At 36.9% G+C, this 23,886-nt stretch overlaps 1 protein-coding gene across 1 annotated transcript in view; it reads left to right on the forward strand.

The window, feature by feature from the left end:
* The window catches only part of rpa1 (replication protein A1), a 48,901-nt gene extending 26,195 nt beyond the window's left edge, over nt 1-22,706 (forward strand). Inside the window, exons 13-17 of the mRNA XM_077208307.1 lie at nt 5,596-5,725; nt 11,281-11,457; nt 12,078-12,185; nt 12,492-12,578; nt 22,088-22,706. Of these exons, the coding sequence (XP_077064422.1) occupies nt 5,596-5,725; nt 11,281-11,457; nt 12,078-12,185; nt 12,492-12,578; nt 22,088-22,192 (607 nt within the window). The 3' untranslated portion in view covers nt 22,193-22,706. The remainder of the gene's footprint in view (nt 1-5,595; nt 5,726-11,280; nt 11,458-12,077; nt 12,186-12,491; nt 12,579-22,087) is intronic.
* The last annotated feature ends 1,180 nt before the right edge of the window (nt 22,707-23,886 follow it).

The following is a 23,886-nucleotide window of genomic DNA, read 5'->3' on the forward strand; positions in this document are numbered from 1 at the left end:
ATATTACAAATTGTATGTTAATTATTTACATCAATATAGTGCTTGGCTATTTAAGCTTCACAGTCAAGGCAAGTGACCTCTCTTCTCCTCTTGCAGCAGGTGTTGTGGGTTTTGTTTTGACTGCAGCTTCTCCGAACCTGGCACTGCCTCCGCTTTGTTGTCTGCTGCAGTGATTTTAATCTAATATACTTTTTGTTTGTATAAGTTAGCATATATGCAAACACTCAGGACCGCTATTGACCTTTCTGTTGACAGTGAGAGAGACAATGGTCAATTATTGGTAACTATTATTGGTCCAAGCTGATAAACGGTCTGCACAGCTCAAAGGAGTAGCACGGTTTCGTTCTGCTTTCATTTCTTTTGCTGTTTCGTGTTTCTCATATGCAACAGAAAAGACAGCTCTTATCAGTTGGGCAGCGTAGTGGTGGCACCAGTGCAACCTCTAACGAAATGTTGTCCCACCGGCAGGAGAAAAGGTTGCAGTCTGGAGCCCTGGTATGCTACCCATGAAGTATTACTCGGACTCTTACCTCACTTAACCCTGTTTTTTTTATAGGGCCACACTGACTAATTACTTCCCACCTGTGTTTACAATCCATACTCGTCATCTAACAGCCCACCTGGCCGAAGCGGTCCACGGTTGTCTCTCTTCATTCTCCCTGCAGGTTTCAATCAATTTCTCTCCGTGTGCTCCATTTATTTAGCTACCAGTAACAGACCTCCAGCCTTGAAGGGAAATAAGATGAAAGTGGTGCATAAGAATTGAAATCCACTTTATTTTCTACCACTTTTTTGGACATTTTGACAAGTGATTAAAACCTGTTTCGCCAGCCTCTAGTCTACCATTTTGAGAGGGTAATTATTTTGGGGGATCTAAAGGCTTCATTTACATAATGAGTGTAGTGGAATGTGACTGAACTCAGGGTGAGGTAGAGCAGCTTTCCTTACAGTTTTGCAGTGTCAGCTCAAAGTGTCTGGTTCCTCTGCATGGCAGTGCATAGGATTTGGACAGCGTATATCCTTGCATTGTTTGTAGGACTAAAAATGCTCTTTGTCAGCGACGTTTCAGAACTAAAATTTTGCTGATCCAGTCGTAGGTAAGTTCAAGCGCTTAGTCTGTAGGCTCACGTCTGTCCTCTTCTCACTTGGAAAGCCAGTGATAAGGAGCTTTCAAATCATGGGCCAATGCACAGTGCACAACCTCTTGGCCATATTTCTGAAGGTCCAGCGAGCCACCGTGGAATCAATAGATGTCCTTTAATTAGCAGAGCTGCAGTAAGTGGTGTTTTGAACCTGGAGGTGTTGAGGTCTGCAGTACAAGGACTCATTCAGACACTTGACACACTGTGCCAGTTCTCTACTTCTGAGACCTCTCTAAGTTGTAACTTTAATTTGCAGCTGTTGTAGCGGTCCATTTTACTGCTACCAGTGGTTAAAATAATGCGCAAAGAAGATAAATACTGTTGTTGTTTTTAAGTCCATAAATAATATTCATCTGTTAAGGTCACTTGCTGGATAACCAAACTATTTCTATGCCTAAATATGTCTTTTACAGTATTTACTGTTAATGCTTCTGTAATTGTTCAGCTTATATGGTCCAAATTATGTTTTCTTTATTCACATTCCCAGTCTTATTGTGCACGGTAGTCCAAAGGAAAGTTTGTCTAATACTTCGATTTGAATTTTTATTTCCTGTGACTGAGCATCACCAAGTACTTTTGTTTTTTAACCCCTCCCCCCCAACCATCTGTCACATATCCTGTTTTTTTTTTTCCTCTTGAATTTTATTCAGTTGCGTCTCCTGTTTTACTTGGAAATGCATTACATCATGTAAGTGAAATGTGTTGCTAACACTTTCATTTTGACTCTAAATGACGTGTCCACCTTTGATCTGTTAAGCTGTAGGCCCAGTGGGATTTACCCTTGAAGTCTGGTCCTCGTGGAGTTGAACATGTTGGGGCAGTCAGATGTTGCCTGCCATTTAAAGTCAATCCAATTAATCACATTGATCGAGGATCCTTCGTTCTCACGCTCCGGAGCTCAGTGTAGGGGGAGTTGTCATCGCAGTGCTGCCTTACTGTCAGAATTTCTGCCATTGTGTAGTTTGACACTCTAGACAATGTTTCATTTCTTCAAAAGTTATAGTGCAGGAATTGAAGGAATATGTAGTTTAATGCATGTTCCTGCCTATTTCTGTGATTTTTATTTAATGTTAAAAATGTGTCACATGGTTTTGTTTACACACTTGTGTAAATATGGTTTTGAGTAAGTAAATGTCAGTTTTGTGTAATTCTCTTTTGGACTCCCCCAAATATATCAAGAAATTTTAAATTTGCGGTTTCCGAACCTGGGAAAGTCATATTCATTTCTATAGTAAATATATATTTTTCTTTTTATGCTCAGCACTAAAATATTTCATTGGCAAACAGTTGCTCTGTCATCGGTAATGACAGAAAAATGCATGGGACTCCATAGGTGTCTAATGGTCTCTGTCTTAATATGCACATTGCAGCTGGACCCAGTTCTTTAGAGATCGGTAATTGGGAAAAACCCATGTTGGTCACTACTGCTTGCCTCGGTTGGTTTTAGTCTAGCAGTCAGTTTACACATTTGGTCAAAGCTTCCATAAGCATATAAACTAACCCTTAATGCTGCTAGGTAATGGATATCTCAGCATTATGATGCAAGCATTCTTTTGTCCGATAGATGGCGTCAGAGATTAGAAACACTCTCAATCTGCTCCTCCTGCAGAGTGGACTTCACACTCCACCATCGGTCATGCCTCCCGTCGTTCCTCACCCTGTCACTCTCGCCCTGTTCATTATCATTCTTTCTCGTTCACTGATCCACTCTTACTCATAGGTTGCCAATTACTCTGACTGGCTCATTTTCGACAGTCTGCTCAGAGGCAGTGAGACCTCTCCTGCCTCCACCCCACCTGTCAGAGCCTTCAAACCAGCATGCGGAATAAAGCAACGCACACCCAGGAGTCTGTCTGTGCTTGCACCTTCCGTACCTACACTAAATATCTTCATCAAACTCAATGTGAGATATTAAGCGAGGGTCATGAGTCTCTGTGAGTCCGTTTTGTTTAAAGGAATTTTAGGTGGTGGCTGCTTGGCTCACTTGTCATGACCAAAATTTCTCCCTGGGGAACGCTATTGTACTGTACAATAAGCTTTAAGAGAACGTTTGCTGCCGTGCTGTTTCCATAAAACGTTATCGTTTACTCACCCCCATGTTGTTCAAACCCAGTGTTGTTTTTTCAGTGAAACACAAAAGGAGATTTTAGGCAGAATATTTATGCTTTTCCATACAGCAGAAGAGGATTTATACTGCCAAGCTCCATGAAAGCAGTCCATATGTCTGGTGTGTTTATATTTTCTTCTGAAGCCTTTGTGTGAGAATCAAACTGAAACGCAAGTAGTTTTTTTTTTACTGGTATCTTATTTAAATATCTAAAACGTCACTAATGTTCAATTGAAACATCAGATTTTCAGATTTTTAAGCCAAATGGATTTGAATGCTGCTTCCAAAAGACAAGTAATAATATTTTTACATTTGATAATTAACCCTTTGAAGCATACAATCACACCACTGTGCTTCACATTATCAATTGCTAAGTTCAAATCTGCATTCACGCTTTGGCTGAGCCAGAGACTGACACGCTCAAGTCTCGTTATATATCACAACTGTTTAGTGTTTTCAACCATTACATACAGATAAGTAACTAGCAAAAAGCATGTATAGTTTGTAAAATATACACTGACATCCAATATACACATTGGAAACTTTACTTTAAACTTAATATTGTAGGCAGTACAAAATCAATAGTACCTCAAAGAGTACGAATGTCATATTTTGGAGGCTGTATGTCACATAGCCTAAATAATTCATGCAAAACCATAATTTGCCTTGCAGTGTCCATGCTTATACTTTAAATTTGTTTGTTTCTATAATCTACAAAAGACTGAAATCGATGCAGGATTTATAGTCCTAATATTGTTAATATTCTGGAATAGCGACAGTTAATGCATCAATAGGCCTAATGTATGTTCTAATAGGCCTAATGTAGTCATTACATTATGACTACATAATAGTCCCCCCCCCCCCCCATACAGCCATACATTTTTGGTAAAGGTGTAGCCACATGAACCATTATTCTGTGAATTTCTGTTATTCCTTTCATTGTCTTGCTGATGAAACCTTTTATAACATGCATTGGATACTTGGTTTTAATCAGTATGTTAATTATCTACTACTTTTAGGTGAAGGACCTAGTTATGCCATATTGAAATAAATGTTTATTTACACTTCATTTTTTTGAAAGCAGCAAAAAATGTTTTTAAAATATTGTTGAAAGAGCGCTCAGCCAAGACTTTATAAATGGCAGACCCTGATAGATGCATGCGCATTATTAATTTTTTTTCTCTTACTATTCCAGTCACAAGTATTTCATGTCCTCTGACATGTGACACTCCGTTCAGTGCTCAATCTCGCTGCTTTCCTCTTGTTGTCTGCTCTGCTCAGTTCAGACACGCTGCACTGAGCGCAAGCCTGTCACTCCACTGCTCTAAAGCACATGCTATTTCCAATTTGCTCCTCTGGTGTTCATTCTGCCTTCCTCTATGGCACTGGCCGTCATCCATACATTTGAACTCAGTCAGCCAATTACCACACACCATTAGGTCTTGTCTATGTGAAGGGTTTGTTTTATTTTGCTGTATTGTTTATTTTTATGACTCACAATTAGTATTTCTTTATTCCAGCATAGTATCACTTTTCACACTGTATGAATACACTTGACAACAGGCCTGACTTTACTGAATATCTGCTATTCCTTGAATCGTGCTGGAAATGGTGGGGACAACAAAAAAAATATTTTTAATCAGAAGTAGGTTGATCCTTTTTGCAACGCATGACTAGTGCTATATTTAAGGGAATTATTTTGGGAATTTCCAAGTGTGGCGATATAACAAAGAAGCTGAAAGCATATGTGAGAGACTGCACTTTAGAATTAAGCCCATTTTTCAGTTGGAGAAAATACACAGCCCATTCATCCAGGGCCACACGCTTGTCTTTTAATGTGGATATTTTCAATTAGTCGTGGATCCCAGAACAAGCCCTGAACCCTTGTATTTACCGATCCACCCCGTCCTACCCCTCTGGTACCCTGTCCTACGGTCTCTAGATTATGCTATATCGATTCCTTAGACACAGGGCTTCATCCTAAGAGAGCTTTGTTTTTTTTTATTCTCTCTCTTCCTTTCCAGCCACTCTGGAGCATCAGTGAAAATGGGTTTCTGATTTCACCATTCCATCCTGACCCCATCTCCCTGAACCATTCCTACACTTGATTCGTTTCACAAGTAGCTCAGTAGCCCAGCACCTCTGCATCCACCGCTGCTGTTTTTTGCTTGTATCGCCCTAGCTAGTCAATGCTTCTTTCAGTCTCTGTAGATCTAGTTAAGATATCAGCTACTTATCTGCCTGAACAGATGAGGTAGTGCCTTGTATGTAGAGACTAACAGATGTCTGACTGATTTATTTTTTTGATGATTGACCGCATTAAAAGCTTTTTTTATTTTTAAACAGGTATGATAAGGAAGGACATGCTTTGGATGGACAGTCGATGACTGAATTGAGAGGACCTGGTGGTGGTGGAAACACAAACTGGAAGACCCTGGCGGAAGTCAAGAATGAGCACTTAGGCCATGGAGACAAAGTATGTTGCCCAAACATTTAGTTGACTCTCAAAGGGATTTATTTTGTCGTCTGTGTAGAGAATACATTAGAATACATTTACAAAAAAAATCTTTATTCTATTTATTTATTTATTTATTTATCTACATAACTTTATGATTATATATTTTATTTATTTAAAATGTATATTTAATTATATTTAATATTTTTTTTTAGAATTTTAAAGCGGCTCATTCTGAAATCATCAGATTTCTATAATCAGAAACCCCAAACACTAGGTTGCACACATTTATACTTAACCAAAGCTTACTATAAAATGTATTAAAGGTCATTATGTAGCACACAACAAACATGTATACATGCACTACTGGTCAGAAGTTTGAAATAATTAAGATTTTTTTTTTTATGTTAAATTTTGAGAAGTTTTTAATGCTCACCAAGGCTGCATTTGATTTGATAAATACAGAAAAACAGTAATGATGTGAAATTTTATCACAATAATAAAAAACTGTTTTCTATTTTAAAATGTAATTTATTCCTGTGATGGCAAAGCAAAATTTCCAGCAGTCATTACTTTAGTCTTCAGTGTCACACGAACCTTCAGAATTCATTCTAATATGCTGATTTGGTGCTCAAAAAACATTTCTTCTTATTAATATTGAAAGCAAATTTATTGCTTAATATTTTTGTGGAATTTTAAATTGTAGTAATTTCCCAGTATTCCTTTTTTTGTTCTTTTTTTTAGTCAAATAAATTAGGTGCTGCAACATCTTATTTTGATAATCGATTAATCTAACAATGATTAGAATGATTTATCGACCCTTTGCAAAGATCCGCCCTTCCTTAGTTACTGTTGCTACGTCCTACTAGCCATGGCGCCACATGGCCACATGTTCTCATGCCGTGAAAAATACATTGCAGAGCAAAGAGGACACTGACAACGCGTCGACAGACAAGACAGAGCAGGTTACTTTTGGTATGAAACAGTCTCTGCTTTTAAATTTTCCTCTAATTTCCTAAGAAATTCAGACAATAAATGCCAATTAATGGCTCTAAAATGTGTCGTGACAGATCACTGTAGCGCCTCAGTTCAAGCGGCACTTGAACAATCATCTCATCCTATTTGCTATAACACGAAATAAACCTAAATGAACATCAGAAGGTACACGTATGTTGTTTCAACTGCAGAGACGTCAATGCACACTATTTTTCAAGTTCAAGTTCACCAACGTTAATCTACTAACTCTCCTGTCTGGTTATAATTGGTCAGATCACCTGTCAATCAAACTCCCACAAAGGTTGAATTGATTATTTCACAGATTAAGCAGTACGCTTTGATCGATTATTCAGCTTTTGCAGTTAGTTAAAATATTGAGTATACCCATTCTAATTAATAAATAACACAAAGCAGTAATTTTAGCTTTTGAAAATGTCTTTTTAATGAACTTCGAGGCAGCTGAACAGACCCATCTCCTTCAGGTCATCAAAATGCCAACTGCTTTGCTTAGAACTGAAACAGAAAGAAAGAAAGGGGCATTTACTTCAGGATACATAGAAGGCTAAAATATTTATCTACAAATAATTATTATTAGTATGCAATTACATTTTATTATACAATTATTTTTAACCATACAAATAATTTTTTTTGCACACAAAATGAGACAACAGGCAGAGAGACATTCACCATTTATGTAACTGTATCGGTAAGATGATGTAAGAATAATGCATCATTCAAGCAGTTATTGTAAGTCATGAATATGGAACAAAATAATGGGAAGTTATGACATTTTGTTTTTGGATTAACTATACATTTTTTAATTCACAACATTTTCTCTGTTATAATACCTTTATTTTGTCACAATATTCAAAACAGTGCTGAGCTAGACAAAGCCTTAATGTATGGGTTGGGTGCCTGGGTATACACATTTTACGGTTCGATTTCGATTCACAAGCTTGTGATTTAATTAAATTCTGATTTCGATTCGATGAGTATATATCAGTTACAGTACGTGACAAATTTTCTAACTAATGCTGTAAACTATACTGGCACATTACTATAATATTAAAGGTTCAAATTAACTGATTTGTATAGGCTACATACATTTAAATGACACAAGGAAGTGTATATATAATAATAACGTTACTAACTTTTTAACGACGTAGTATATGCAAAATACTACATTTAAACCAGTGGTTCTCAAACTTTTTTCGTCGCGCCCCCCTTTAAACCTTTAAAAGAAATGCCCCCCCCCCAAAAAAAAATTAATAAAATAAATTAATAAATAAAAACGGACATTTTTTTATTATTTAAAAAATCTTTCCAAGGAAAAACACCTGCAATAGTTTCGCTTTGTAATGTCATTATTTCTAGTAACAGTAATAGAGAGTAATAATACAGAACTTAACTTTTAATTTAAATGAACAAAAACGAACTGCTTTTGACAGTGCCTCACGTCACGAGCTCAGCTTCTTGTTAGTCTTCTCACCGGAACATGCAAAGCAGCGGAGTTGCTTGCGCGTTCACAATCGCAGCTTGTGATTCGGTCCGCTGAAGAGGTGCTTTTCTATAGCGAGCAAGTTCTATGTTGGGCTTGTTCCAACGGTGACAAGTCAATGGTCTGAAGTAGAACGATTCAGTGTAATTTCCATTCAGTGCTGCTTTAAGACAGAGCGCTAAGCGCTATTCACGCACTTGAACGCCGTTGCAACGGATGCCCACAACCCCCCCCCCCCCCCCCCTTTTTGGTGGAAAAAACAGAAATTGAAAGAGTTGAGACATAAATATGACCCTATTTAGGAATTCCTCTAAAGTGTTTTGTAGAGCAACACCTTAATTGTCTGTTCATCTGATCAGTTAGTAATCAGTCTGTCCTGCGTGGTGCATGTTCTGAAACAGAAGACACGGGGATGCAGTCATTTAGTTACACTGTTACTTTTTTCTTTGCTCATTAATCACACATTGTAATGCCCTTCCCATCTTCCCAAGGTGTGTGCTTAAGCATTACTCACATTCAGCGCTGGAGATTGAGGATGGAGATTAGCGGGACTCCATTTACTGAGCCTAATAATTAAGAGATTATACTAGATAAGCTGCATAATAAGTCTGACCTTGTCTGCTGCCTATTTAAAAAAAATTCTGGCATATGTGTGGGAGTACGGTAATCACGATACCAATGTTTTGGATGAGACCAGTACCAGAGAAATTTCACAATTGTAAATGCCAAATACCTTTCTTTTATACCTGAGAACAAGAGGTAAACATAACAGGTTGTTTTTATTTAGTCATGAATGATTGGATATTATAATCTGTGTTTGAGTGGCAATATTAAAGAGGGGATGTCCAAAAAAGAGGGAGAAATTACTATCTTATAGAGAGAGAGCACATCAATAAAAAGGGGAGGGGTGTGTCAGAAGTCTCAATCAGATGAGAGGGTGAAAAATGGGAGTACTGTGCTCTCATCATTGTAAATCCCTGATGCATGCTTTCTGTACTGTGAAAAAGTATTTGATTTAGCACACAGACACTGGATGGTTTTTTTTAAAGTTTACACTTGCTTAAATACCTGGCTGTGATGGACCACCGGCCCATGCGTTAACATCATAAAAGTTTGCATTTTTTAAAAAATATATAGAAAACGATAGGTTTTCATGGTGTTTGATTCAGTTAATGGTACATATGCATTTTTGCTTCTATGCTTATATAACTTTGCTCTGACAAACTAGAAATAATGTTCTCCTCTGCACCCTCTGTGAGGACCCATTCATCTACAAATGTGACAATAATTACATTGGAATTTACTGGATTAATTATTATATTTCAGCGAGGCAGAAATGTTTAGAGGTATTTTTTTGTCACTAAGTGACATGACAGTAATTTACGATGGTTATTTCACTTATTGAATTTCAAGCCTTTTTTTCTCTCTATGCTTTCTGCCTTTGTCGTTCACATTTCCAGAGAGGCTTTTTATTTATTTGAAGTGACATGGAATATCAATTCTAGCCCTTCGAGAAGTTAATTGGGGTTGAATTCTCAAAGCGAAACAACTGGGTGGTCAGCTTTAAACCTGTTAGAAGAGAAATCAATTACAGTTGTAACACGTTTTTGCCATTTGTTGTTGCTTTTGTATCCCATTTCCTTAGAAAATATGGGGTTAAGACTTTGCCAGAGGCTCTGTATAGATAATGGTCTAAAGAGAGATGATAAATCCACTGCGAGCTGAATTCTCAGTCCGCGGAACGGCAAAGTGCCCTTTTTTTGCGTTTCATTAAAGTCTTACTGCAGAAATATGAATCAAGACCTGAGTTTCTGTGCAATGTTTCTTAAGCTCATTGTAGGTCATTGCAGGGGGATTTTATCTTAATGCTCTCATCAGCACCGTTGTCACCAGGGTAAACATGGGTGCTGTGTGTGTTGGAAAATTGATTTAATGTGTTTCTCCAGAGCCTTGTGACGAGCAGAGTCATGGTCAGGTCCAGCCGCTGACCCCTTTTTCACATTGTAATCCGCAGTCTCCTGTGCCTGTCTTTCTTTTTTTTTTTTCTTAATGTGCGATGTGTATAAAATAGTAAGGTGCCCTTAGATAATTCTTTAAGACTTTTAGTTTCACCTCCTTTCTCTTCTCACCCTTCATCTACTGTGCTAGAAGAGGTACTTAACATGAAAAGTCTACAGAATAGGGGGATTGGTGATTTTACAACAATGGTGATTTTATTTTCGGTGTACAAATTTTCTAACCTTTTTACCCGTTAAGCTATCAGTAGGAGGTTATCATGTTTAGGACTAAATGTTGGTTTGTAGTTGTTGATAAACATATTTCCCAAATATTAAAGAGAGCAAGTGTTTTTAATATTAAAAATCGTCTCATGCAAAACTCTTATGCTGTTATTTTTGTTAGATAATAGTTTATTTGCCTCATCTTATAGCTGTCACAACAAAAACATGGTGTTTTTTGCCTCTAAGGCTTTCAGAAAAGTAATTGGGACACCAAAGTGTACTGTATTCAGTGAAAGTGCCAACAGCACAAAATAATTCCTAGTATTGCTGTCTCCAATTTCATCTCCAGCCCCAATGGCTCTGAACTTCCTGTCCTCCTATTGTCTCTTCGGCATACATTTAGCGCAGAGCCTTTGACCTCCCCTCCAGGTGCTCTACGGCTGCTCTTTTCTTTCTGCCTCCAGTCCTGTTCAGAAGCCCTTTTTATGTTTATGCATTATGCTCTGCTTTGCATATCCCACTTTTAAAAGTCTATATATTAATGTAACTATAGGGATTTTATATGCCTTTCTACTTGGCCCATTTTGCAACTAGGTTGCATTTTGTTTTTCTTTTTTTTAAACACTATATATCATGTTATGCAAGTCCTGCATATATAACTAAAACTTTAAAGATTTGATACATTACCATCCAAACGTACACACCTTCTCTGTCTTTACTATTCGTTATGTGCAAAATAATAATAAATTGCTACTGTTTAATAGAATCAGCTTTGTTACACAACCAGTACTAATGTCTCCTTTTACGCTTCTATTAAAAAAAATCCTATAAACTTAAATTGTGATGTCTACTGTCTTTCCCAGGCTGATTATTTCTCTTGCATCGCCACCATAGTCTACATCCGAAAAGAGAACTGCTTGTATCAGGCCTGTCCCAGTAAAGACTGCAACAAGAAGGTGGTGGACCAGCAGAATGGCATGTACCGCTGTGAGAAATGCGACAAAGAGTTTCCAGACTTCAAATATCGCCTCATGCTCTCGGTAAGGGACTTGCACTTGGCTCTTTTGCCCTTTCTGAAATAATACATGGAGCTCCTCCAGTCAGTATTCTCTAGTTGTCTTATAAAATAAATATCTCTGCCATCCTCTTTATGCTCTCTGAAAATAGTCATTTCTGAAATGAATGGTAGCAGAGTTTGTTGCTGTTTTACAGCTCTAAACGCATCGCTCATTTGAGCCCACTTTATTTCTGTTTTGCTGTTAATCAGCTCAGAGTGTTTTGTTAACTGCTCCTTTTTGTATTTAAAGCTGCCTCTTGAATTCTGGGACAGGGCAGGAATGGGCCAATAAATAAATACTTACTGCTGGTCTGCAGCCAAACATTTTAAAAATAGAAGTTTAATATTATCACTCTATTTAGGCTGTATTTGGTTCCAGCATCCTGACATGTTGAAAAGTCATTTTTTTATTGTTTTTTTTTGTCACATCTACAAGGCACATCACTGTCTTTAACACTAGAGGCTCTGATGTTAAGGGCCTGTCCCACTTTTCTGAATCTCACTGCCAAATCTACTGATTTGTGTTGGATGTGACCTCTAATGAATTAGGCGTGAATTCATTCTTTTGTGCTTTTTATTAATTATCGTCTCATTCTCTGTCAGGTCAATGTCGCTGATTTTGGAGACAACCAATGGGTGACTTGCTTTCAGGAAAGTGCTGAGACCCTTCTGGGCCAAAACTCAAGTTATCTCGGCCAACTCAAGGACTCTGTGAGTTTCTTCTTCCTGCCTGCTTCTCACTCTAATTTTTTTTTCCTTCCCATGTTTTCCATCTGTGTGGTACATGAAAGTGTGGCCTTGAGGATTGGCCTCGAGACACTCTGAAGAGCAGCACATTGTGTATCAATTTGGAGTTCTTTTTGTGGTGTGTTTAGGATATAGGCATTCAAGCCCAAAGATTTTTAACGAGATCTGAATCAACCTCTTGGAGTGCTCTATATTAAGAGACAAAAATTGTTATTTTAAAATGTTTTGTTTATAAGCCTCTTGTAATATTGTCTTGCCTTGCTTTTACAGAACGAAGCTGCATTTGACGAGGTCTTTCAGCATGCAAACTTCAATACTTTTGTCTTCCGGAACCGAGTGAAGCTGGAGACCTACAATGTAAGTTTAGCTGATAAGAACATCTCAGGGGCATTCAGCATGTGCTCTATGTAGGTACAGCTAGGTGTTGGCCAATTAAAGTTTGACCTTATACTAATATTTTAATGAAAAAAATAACCCAAAAAGTTCTTGTTTCATTGTCACTCCAACTTTAAAATATATTAAGTAAAAATAAATATAACTATTTCAATATAAAGTCATCATTGTAAATAGAAAAGATGCCTTTAGTGACAGTAGTACCGTACTTCCACAATGTTTTAGAAAGGAATTCTATTTATTAGCCTGCTTTTTTTATAGAAAAACTCTCTATTCAGAGAATCCTGCAAAAACATTGATTATAAGAATTGTTTCTATTACACCAAATCTGCATATTAAAATGTTTTGTGAAGGACTTACATTAAAAGATAAAAATATATTTTTTTTAAATTGTAATATTTGAAAAAATACTAATATATTTCTAATCAAATGAATACCTTGGTGAGTATAAGAGACTTCTTTTAAAACTTTCGAAAAGTAATGCACGTAAATATATGTATGTTATTTAGGAATGCACGATATTTCAGCCACCATAAGAGTATTGGCCAATACATGTTCATTTTCAATGTTAACAACCCTATAAGAAAATTAGGACTATATATTAAACCCGATAAATAATGGATTATTTTCTTAAGCTGATTCACTTCAGATACGCACTGTTCTGGATTTGAATTGCTTAAAATATTATTGGAATGACTCAGAAAAGGATAATACAGTTAAGTGCAACATCTGCAGCACAAGTCTGCCATATAAGTTACATAAATTATATCTCTGATCTCATATAGGATGCGTTTGGTAAGGTTAATTCATGCGGTGGTGACCATCTTTAGCTTCAGCGAATGCACCTTAAACATCACAACGATTTCCATTACACGAGAGTAGATGCTGAAACGTCATGCTGATTTGTACTTGGCTTTCGCCAAGATAAGCACCTACTAAGACGTAGCTTTACAGTAACCTATGCTTCTCCATCCATTTACGCTTCTTTCCATCTGGTGACGTGAATCTCCTTCTGTCTGGTGTTAATATCTGCAGTGTATTTGCGCGTCAGCACACACAACGGCTGCAACCACAGTGCGGTCCCCCCATAACGTAAATTATTTGGGTTTAGTTTGCATACAGTGGGTTGTTACGGGAAGTGCACATCCACATCAAGAATTACACATTCTGACTAGCATGTAACTTAAGATTTTATGTTTGTTTTATAAATATCTGATGCGTTTTGAGTTAATTAACCCGCTAACAGCACTTCAGTACCTCAGCGCAGCTCAAACAGCAATGCTGTTATTTAAAATGGTAATATTCATTTTAGATGATGCTTCTTCAACAAATATTGATGCATTATTGACTAACACTTTTCTCATATTATTATTTTCATCAACAATATGGTTTAATTAAAATAATGTCATTAATGTCCGTGCGTAGGCTATTCCTTTTTATATATCCATGGCAAATGCATTTTTATTCTTTATATGTGTTTTCCAATCACGTGTTTGCATTATTTAGGCATTATTAATTTTTTAAAAGGCAACAAAAAATTTATTTAAAAAAATGTGTCCAAACGCAGTGTAAAATGTTTTTTAAGTTAAGATATCTTACACGGGTTCAAACTAGGCAACTGTATTGTGTATGTTTGATTTAAGTTGAAGTGCTTGGGACATGGCTTTTAATGGTAAACCTTTTTGTTTTTGTTATCAGGCTCTCAAAAAATTATATAAAAATTTAGACTTATCAGCCAATATATCGGATATCGGCTTTCAAATATAAAGAATTTTTTGTATCGGCCAAAATGTTCATATAGGTGCATACCTAATGTTATAAAGGCTAGGTGTAAAATGCAAAACATTTTATGCACACTGTAACAAACTGTTCCATCTCTCTTCACCAATGGGGTCCTTGGCCTGAAAATTTTTGAAGACCCATGCTTTCTATTCTCAATCTCTTTCTATTTTCATTGTTTCTTTTCAAGACAAAATATTTGCTTAAATTGCATAGTGATCAGAGTGGAAGGAATCTTTTTGAAGTCCAACAAAACGTGTATATCACCATGTTTTTCGCACCTTTGATGTGATTGAGATTTATGAAAATTGACAGCATTTTGCCACCCCGTCCATCACAGCGCTGTTAATGAAAATTGCTCTGTGCCTTGTTCTTTCTCCGCATCACGTGTTACACGAGATCTGTGTAAGAACTCCATTGACAGATTAGCTGTGAATATTAACGATGTTTGTGTTTCTGTGAACCTGAAGCCAAAACCCACATCTACTTCATTTGCCTTTCTCACACACACCTGGTCACAAAACCCAATGCAAAGAATTTCAGGGCTGTTTTCTTTTCCATTACCTTTTTTTCCTTCGGATAATCTGAGTTGATATTCATGTTACTTATCAAATCAACTTAATTTTAACATTCCATATTAGCTACATAAAATGTATAGCCTTAAATTGGCCATCTTATTTCTTTAATGGAGTTAGACATAAAGCGGAGCTACAGTCGGTGTTTGTGTAATGTGATATTATTCTGCTGGGAAATTAGTATGCGTCTGAAATACTGTATCATTATCCAAATTTCCAGCCATCACATTGCTGGAGATCGTAAAATTGCATATTCAGGTAATAAAATCAGAATACAAGGCCAAAGTCAGCACTTGTGAATGTCACCTTTAACTTGGGTGTATAAAAAAATATGGATTTTATCCGATTTAGGAGTTTCTCCAGAGACCGACATGAGTTTGTTTGTAGTATTAAAAACCTGGTTTGAACTATCAAACCTGCAAAATTAGTGGAGATTATTTATCAATATGAATGTATAATTATATAGAAAAGAAAAAAAATGGTAACACTTTACAATAAGGTTCGTTTGTTAACATTAGTTAACTTCATTATTTAACATGAACTAATAATGAACTGCACGTATACAGCCTTTATTAATCTTTGTTAATGTTAATTTCAACATTTACTACTACTTTATTAAAATCTTGTTAACATTAGTTAATGCGCTGTGAACTAACATGAACTAACAATGAACAGCTGTATCTTTATTAACTTGCGTTAAAAAAAGATTAACAAATACTGTAACAAATATATTGCTCATGGTTAGTTAATACATTAATGTTCTCTAATGAACCCTTATTGTAGAGTGTTACCGAAAAATATATGTAAAAATCACTTGTGTGGGGTGGATGGTGATGATGATAATTCTTGTTGTTATTATTTATAATTATATTCCCATTTTATTTGGAAATATATTAGTTATAGGTATTGGGAACCCCGTAGAATAAATGTATGTAGAAATGCACATAAGTGAAACATGCCTTTTGATAATTACTATTATTATTTAGAATAACCCAAATGGCAGAACAAATTAATGTGTATTGTGAATCCTGTGGGTGTGTGAAACTTTTCTGCACACTTTATGGAATTAGTAAAAGAAACCAGTGAACCCAAAAATAGTATTTAGTATTTTCCTACCTCTTAATCCAGTCTTCATCATGTTGATTTGCATAGGAATGTCTGTTAAGGTTTCTGAGAAGATATGACCAAAAAATATTCAGTCAGTGGCTTGAGGCAGGAGTGTATATGGTTTAGGGCTGTGCAATAATATCGATACAGCTTACTCTTACAATATTGTTTTTCACTATATTGTATCGATATTCCCACCTCTAGTATCGATACTTTAAAAACAAAATCCTGTTTTAAATGACGTTAACATTTCATTAAATCCCTCTGTGTGTCAAACGACCTCCTCAGTTCCTGTAGATCGCTCACTCGCGGTCTACAACGCTAACAGTTGCCCGTCATATACATTCATACGGCCAATGTCTCAGAAGTAAGCAGGAGCGAGCATGGCGATATAAGAGCGCCTCCAGCTTGCAGAGCTGACGTGTGGGTGCACTTTGTTACTAAAATAAGTCAGGGATTAATGAATTAGATAAAACAAAGGCTGTTTTTAAGCTTTGCCAGGCTAACACTATACTATTCAGGAAATAACCAACTTGTCTCATCACTTAAGACACCACGCAGATGAAATGGCACTAACTCTGCAACCTCAGCTGAAATTTGATTCAAGGCAAACTACACTGGATAATAACACCAAGCTTTAGTCTACCTCAGCTCGAGCAAAGAGGATAACGGAGTCTGTGGTGCATTTCATTTGTAAGGATTTGCGATCGAATAGAGTGGTTGAAGCGCACGCTATGTGATCTCGACTCGCAGATGAGTCATCAAAATCAAATATCAAACAACTGTTTACAGCACAGTCAAGTCATAGTCGCTCTGGAGAAAACAGTGATGTCATCGATCAGCTAAGTTCTCATACAATGGTGTCAATGCACGCAGATCAATTACAGGTGCTGGTCATATAATTAGAATATCATCAAAAAGTTGATTTATTTCAGTAATTCCATTCAAAAAGTGAAACTTGGATATTATATTCATTCATTACACACAGACTGATATATTTCAAATGTATATTTCATTTAATTGTGATGATTAAAACTGACAACTAATAAAAATCCCAAATTCAGTATCTCCGAAAATCTGAATATTACTTAGGACCAATACAAAAAAAGGATTTTTAGAAATGTTGGCCAACTGAAAAGTATAAACATGAAAAGTATAAGCGTGTGCAGCCCTCAATACTTAGTTGGGGCTCCTTTTGCCTGAATTACTGCAGCAATGCGGCGTGGCATGGAGTCGATCAGTCTGTGGCACTGCTCAGGTGTTATGAGAGTCCAGGTTGCTCTGATAGTGGCCTTCAGCTCTTCTGCATTGTTGGGTCTGGCGTATTGCATCTTCCTTTTCACAACACCCCATAGATTTACTATAGGGTTAAGGCCAGGCGAGTTTGCTGGCCAATTAAGAACAGGGATACCATGGTCCTTAAACCAGGTAATGGTAGCTTTGGCACTGTTTGCAGGTGCCAAGTCCTTTTTGAAAATGAAATCTGCATCTCCATAAAGTTGGTCAGCAGCAGTAAGCATGAAGTGCTCTAAAACTTCCTGGTAGACGGCTGCGTTGACCTTATACCTCAGAAAACACAGTGGACCAACACCAGCAGATGACATGGCACCCTAAATCATCACTGACTGTGGAAACTTTACACTGGAATTCAAGCAACGTGGATTCTGTGCCTCTCCTCTCTTCCTCCAGACTCTGCGACCTTGATTTCCAAAGGAAATGCAAAATTTACTTTCATCAGAGAACATAACTTTGGACCACTCAGCAGCAGTCCAGTCCTTTTTGTCTTTAGCCCAGGCGAAACTCTTCTGACGCTGTGTGTTGTTCAAGACTGGCTTGACACAAGGAATGCGACAGCTGAAACCCATATCTTGCATACGTCTGTGCGTGGTGTTTCGTGAAGCACTGACTCCAGCTGCAGTCCACTCTTTGTGAATCTCCCCCACATTTTTGAATGGGTTTTGTTTCACAATCCTCTCCAGGGTGCGGTTATCCCTATTGCTTGTACACTTTTTTCTACCACATATTTTCCTTCCCTTTGCCTCTCTATTAATGTGCTTGAACACAGAGCACTGTGAACAGTCAGCCTCTTTAGCAATGACCTTTTGTGTCTTGCCCTCCTTGTGCAAGATGTCAATGTTCGTCTTTTGGACAGCTGTCAAGTCAGCAGTCTTCCACATGATTGTGTAGCCAACAGAACTAGACTGAGAGACCATTTAAAGGCCTTTGCAGGTGTTTTGAGTTAATTAGCTGATTAGAGTGTGGCACCAGGTGTCTTCAATATTGAACCTTTTCACAATATTCAAATTTTCTGAGATACTGATTTGGGGGTTTTCATTAGTTTGCAGTTATAATCAACAAAATTAAAAGGAATGAACACTTGAAATATATCGGGCATTACGGATACATGGTGTAAAATTTTTAGTAGTCAAAAAGCATGTCTAATTAATTTAAATCATGAAACTTATAAAAAAATTTAACTTATACAATATTTAAAAAAAATAACTATTAAATGTTTTTTTCTGGTAATCAAATGAAGACATACAACATTTATTTTATTTCTTTTAAGCATATAATATTAAACAAACTTTTTGTCAAACAACGTGCTGCACAATGAGTTTTACTGTCAAGTTAAAACATGGAAGAAAATGGAAGATTATTACTTAAATAATAAAGTTTTGATAATTTATTTGTATTAGTGTTTGTATTATTGCTACATTGAGATGTATTTAAGTTCTATTGTACAACTATTGTAATATATTTCTGTCAAGTTAAACCAGACTTTTATTTTGACGGGTTGCCACGAAGACCTTTCACCTTTGAGTTTTTGTGTGTTTATGACATGAGGATAGTTTTTCTCAAATGAAGCGGTTAAATGCTCACGAAGTGACTTTCAGAACGGATCTAGAGTCTGGAGATTAAGTTCATGCATTCATGTTCTCATATAGCAAAATACAGTGCGAGCGTCACGTGCTTCAGTGTGTGTGTGTGAGTGGGGTAAATGAAACTGCGCGTCGTCTGCACCATGCATTCACACAGATGCAGGATTCGTATTTAAATAGTCTTTTTGTGGTTTTATATTCACACACACTAGTCTATATCTGGATTTGATTTCAAGTGTACTGAACTGCTTTTTATTTATTCATCAAATTCAGTGAAATTCTGAGTTATACAGTAAACTCCGTTTTTATGACTGTATTCCGCAATTCCGTCCACATTTTCTGCTCGCACGTCCGTTTTTTTTGTTGAAATAGCCTATATCTGTAATTCTTTCAGGGGGGGGCGGGTGGTCGTCTTGTGGCGACGGGCCACCCCTCCAAATCAATAGTAGGGGAAACACTGTTGAATATTAAGCATACTATTTAAGTTTTATGAATGTTTACTTAATGTACTTAATTTATTTACAACATACTACTTCAGTTTTGAAAATATTGTGGCATCCACATTTTTAGTTAAAAGTGTTCAGTGACACAACTTCATACATTTCGATGTGTTAACTTTGCAGTGACTGTGCAATGCAAATAGTTTTGCTAATAAATTGGAATGGAAGTTTTTAATTTCCTGCTGAGTTATAAATATAATGTGATACACATACCAGAATACCTCAGGTGGTACACAGCAAGTTGAATTTTCAGCTCTATTTTTTTTTTTTTTAAATTTTTTTTTTTTTTTAAAGTATTGCAATATATCACAATATGTATTGTATCGCAATACATTGTGACACGCGTGAAGCAAATAACCAGGCCTAATGTGGTTGGTTGGGTTTCATGTAATTAAGGACTCAAGAAGTAGGGCTGCACAATTAATTGCACTGAAACCGCACGCGATTTGGCAATGGCTGCGATTATTTTATGTGCAGCTTGTCAGTGCAGTGCGGCTGATCAGTAGTAAATGCTGCTCCATCTGAACACCAGAGGGCGCTCTCGTGCAGACATGCCAAATCTGCCCCACCACAGAGCTGGATAAACGCCCGTCATTCCAGGAAATCCCTATCGCTGTAGCTGAATAAACAGGAGATTGAAACGCTTTGATTAAACATGACCAATAAACACAACATGCTGCGTTCTGCATGTTATTCTGCGTAAGAAGCCACATCATCTCACAGAAGGATGCTCAACTGTCATTATGAAATGAGTTTGGAGTAAAAGCATGCTATTAAATGTCTTTTGTTGGACAAGAGGTTATTAAATGCTTCTCATGTTTTTGTTTTTTCAAATTCACGTTATATGTGATTCAAATTCACAGTGCTTTCAGATGGAGCAGCGTTTACAGAGCCGTACATCAATGACAAGTTGCGCATACAAAATAATCGCAGCCTTTGCGATTTCAAAATCGCGATAAGCCATCTCGATTTAAGAGCGATTACATGGAAATTGCGATTAATCGTGCAGCCCTATCAAGGAGGAAGTTTAAATCTACAAATGACTACTTTAAGATTGCTAAAATACAGGCAACGGTTTGTCTTTTTGCCCATCATCTACTTTCAGCAATAAAGCTTGTGCTAACCTAAATCTTTTAAATGCTTCTTATTCAGGTTCATGTCATTTGATTATTTTTGTATCCTATGGGTTTTAATGAGAATGAGTTTATTAAAACTTATTAATGTATGGCAGATTTGCTTTTAGTCTGCGCTCTCTGTCTCTGAGCCAATATCACATTTAAAGATGTTTAATGCCTGCAGTTGTGGCTAAATGGGTTTTTAGGTTAAACTAATGGTGATAGGAATTTCCACAGGGGTTGTTAGAAGATCTCGTAATTTTTGCAAAAGTGTAGTCTATTTACAGGTAAATCTCAGCGTTTTCTACTTGCTTCATAAATCATATTCAAACTGAAAACCCCTTTGATCCCTTGAGAGAGCTTACAACTATGGATGTCCCAAGCTAATCTCAAGGATTGGTATCGGAGCCGATTAAGCATTTATTTAACTGAGCCGTTTCGGCTATCTTAAGCCAGACCATTTATTTTACGCCAGCTGTCATGCAGGTATCGTGCAGCCATTGGTTGACAGACAGGCATTCTGTCAATGCAAGCTTCATGCTTTCTAACCTTAAATCCACTTTTTTAATTTTTTTTTTTTTTTTTTTTAGCTTATTGCATTTTGCTTATTGTTCAAATAAATTACAATAAGTTTATATCAGTAGTCTCATATTAATCTCAATTGTGACCAGACGGTGTGTTTACAATGTCTACATCGTAAAATGTTTACTATCTACCAATTCATGTATGTATGCATGCATGCAATATAGACCTTTAAATATAATTACTGTAGTAATAATTGTTATATTCCTTTAAATATAATTACTTTATTAATAATTGTTATATTGAAATGACTCCATAGTGATAGATGGCCGTTTTTTACATTTGAGCCCCTGCCCCTGAGAAACTCTCTGCACATCCCTTTGTACACTGGATTGATTTTAATAACTTGAATATACTTGAAGTGTACACCAAGCACCAATAAAATACAATTATCGGATCGGGACTCTGTATTTGCAGAAACTCAATATTAGAGATGCACGATATATCGGCATCGGCCTATATATGTTCATTTTTAATGTTATCGGCCCGATAAGTAAATGTGGCTGATATATTAAAGCTGATGAATAATAAATTATGTCCTTCAGCTGGGACACTTCAGATGCACAGTGTTCACCACCAGTTCAGTGCAACATGTGCAGCGCAAGTCTGTCATATGAGAACATTATAATTGTGTTTGGGACGTGGTTTTTAATGGTGAGACTTTTTTTTTGTAATCAGGAAAATTATGTATAATTAGGATTTAGATTTATCGACCAATATATCAGTTTTCGCTTTCAAATATAAAGAATTATCGTTTGCTGGTATCGGCCAAAATTTTCATATCGGTGCATCCCTACTCAATATTTGAGGACTCTGATCGGATTTAGAGCACAAAAAACTTGATCAGGACATCCCTACTTACAACTACTCTTGGATGGAATTGAGTTGGAAAATGTAGGGACATGGATTGTAATCCCTTTTGTTTTGTCTTCATAGGATGAATCTCGCATTAAAGTGACAGTGGTGGATGCCAAGCCTGTGGACCACCGAGAATACTGCAAACGGCTGATCATCAACATAAGGAAGGTGGCTGCACAGTAGAAGAACTGCCATAGTTACATAGAACAAATCCCACAGCCAGTGTGACTTTTTTTGAGTTTCTTACAGTATCGTGTGTACTAATTTGTACAACAAATTTGTTTTCTTTTCTGCTGCTGTTTTTCCCCATTTTGTATTTCTGCCATTCATTTCACAAAACTTATTTCATTTTTTTTTTTAAATGCTGCATGTCCAGATTAGCTTGTGCAGTTGTCCCCCAGAATTGACTGATTGAAAAGGCCCTTTAGTTTAAACGCTGATGCAGTTTGTGATAAAGTAGAGGCAGGAATGTAGGAGTCAAATGGAAAAAGAGATGGACTTGGAGTTTGGAGGTTAGCTAGAGGAAATTACAATCCCTGTTTTTGTGTAAGAATGCCTGGACCAAACCTGCAGAACCTTGATAAGCCTATTCCTACTCGTGTGCTTACAATGCACACACTGTATTTATATAGAGATACACTGTATGTCTCTGCTAATTCTGTTGTACAAGTAATAAAGCTGTTTCTGTTCTCAAGTATATTTTTGTGGCTTTATTTTACGTTCTGAATTTTCTGCTTCATAAAATGGGGTGGGGTGCTTAAATGTGCAGTCACATTTACTGTTTGTGAATTTTCTGGGTAATCATGCTATTGTGAATTTTGCAGTATTGTTGAGCCAAAGTAAGACTTGTTTTCTCCTCCCATTACATCTGATGAATACAAAATCCCTTATTTGGCGACAAGACATCTCTAAAAAGCCCCTTAAAACTGTTTCTGTTTATAGCTGTCTGATGGTAACCTGCTCTGGTGAAATCCCCCAGCAGCAAACCACACAACATAAACATCGTTCTGGCACACTGTTAACATCAGAGGTACTTTGTTGTATTCTTCGTGAAGGCCAAACAGCCTGTTTTCCTTTTCATTCATTCTTTCTTTCTTTCTTTCTTCATCACCTCACCTTGGCACATCCTTCACCAGCCTGCTGTGATTTGTAGTTTTTAGTGCTATTATTCCTGTTCTTAAGGTCTAGTTGACAAATCTGTTTGTGAATACTAAGGCCCGCTCATATTCTTTCCTGTTATTCACGTGTAACAATCTGCGCAAGGAGAGTAGCGAGCGCCACAGCGACTTGCGCACTATTTAAAGACATTTGAGTAAAAACTGCATCCATAGCTTCACTTAATGCTTCGTATTATTGCAACTTAGTTTTCGTGAGGCACTGAGACATAATGAGTGTTATGTATTTTGTTTAAGCCTTCGGTCAAGTCCAGGCTTAGGAGGCGGACGCACGGTGCAAGTCTGCGCCTCTAAGTTTGCCCCTGGCTATTAAGAACAGCATTAAAATATGGCTAAATTTCTCTTTTTTGTATGTGATATTGAACTCTCTTTAGTCAATATTATGAATATTTCCATCTGAAGTCTGTATATTCCATTCAAATCCAATAACTTTGTACTGTTAAAGTGGTACTGAGCTTGTGTTTCTTCACATTACAATTTAAGAATTCAATTCTCAGTTGCGTTTATATTCCTAAGGCTCACACAAACTGCTTTAACCCTTAAAGGGTTAGTTAACCCAAAAATGAAAATGATGTCATTAATGACTCACCCTCATGTCGTTCCAAGCCCGTAAGACCTCCGTTCATCTTCGGAACACAGTTTAAGATATTTTAGATTCAGTCCGAGAGCTTTTTGTCCCTCCATTGAAAATCTATGTACGGT

Source organism: Siphateles boraxobius, unplaced genomic scaffold, assembly GCF_051911475.1.
Source record: "Siphateles boraxobius isolate OS27281-9 unplaced genomic scaffold, OSU_SipBor_1 6, whole genome shotgun sequence".
Taxonomy (NCBI): Eukaryota; Metazoa; Chordata; class Actinopteri; order Cypriniformes; family Leuciscidae; genus Siphateles; species Siphateles boraxobius.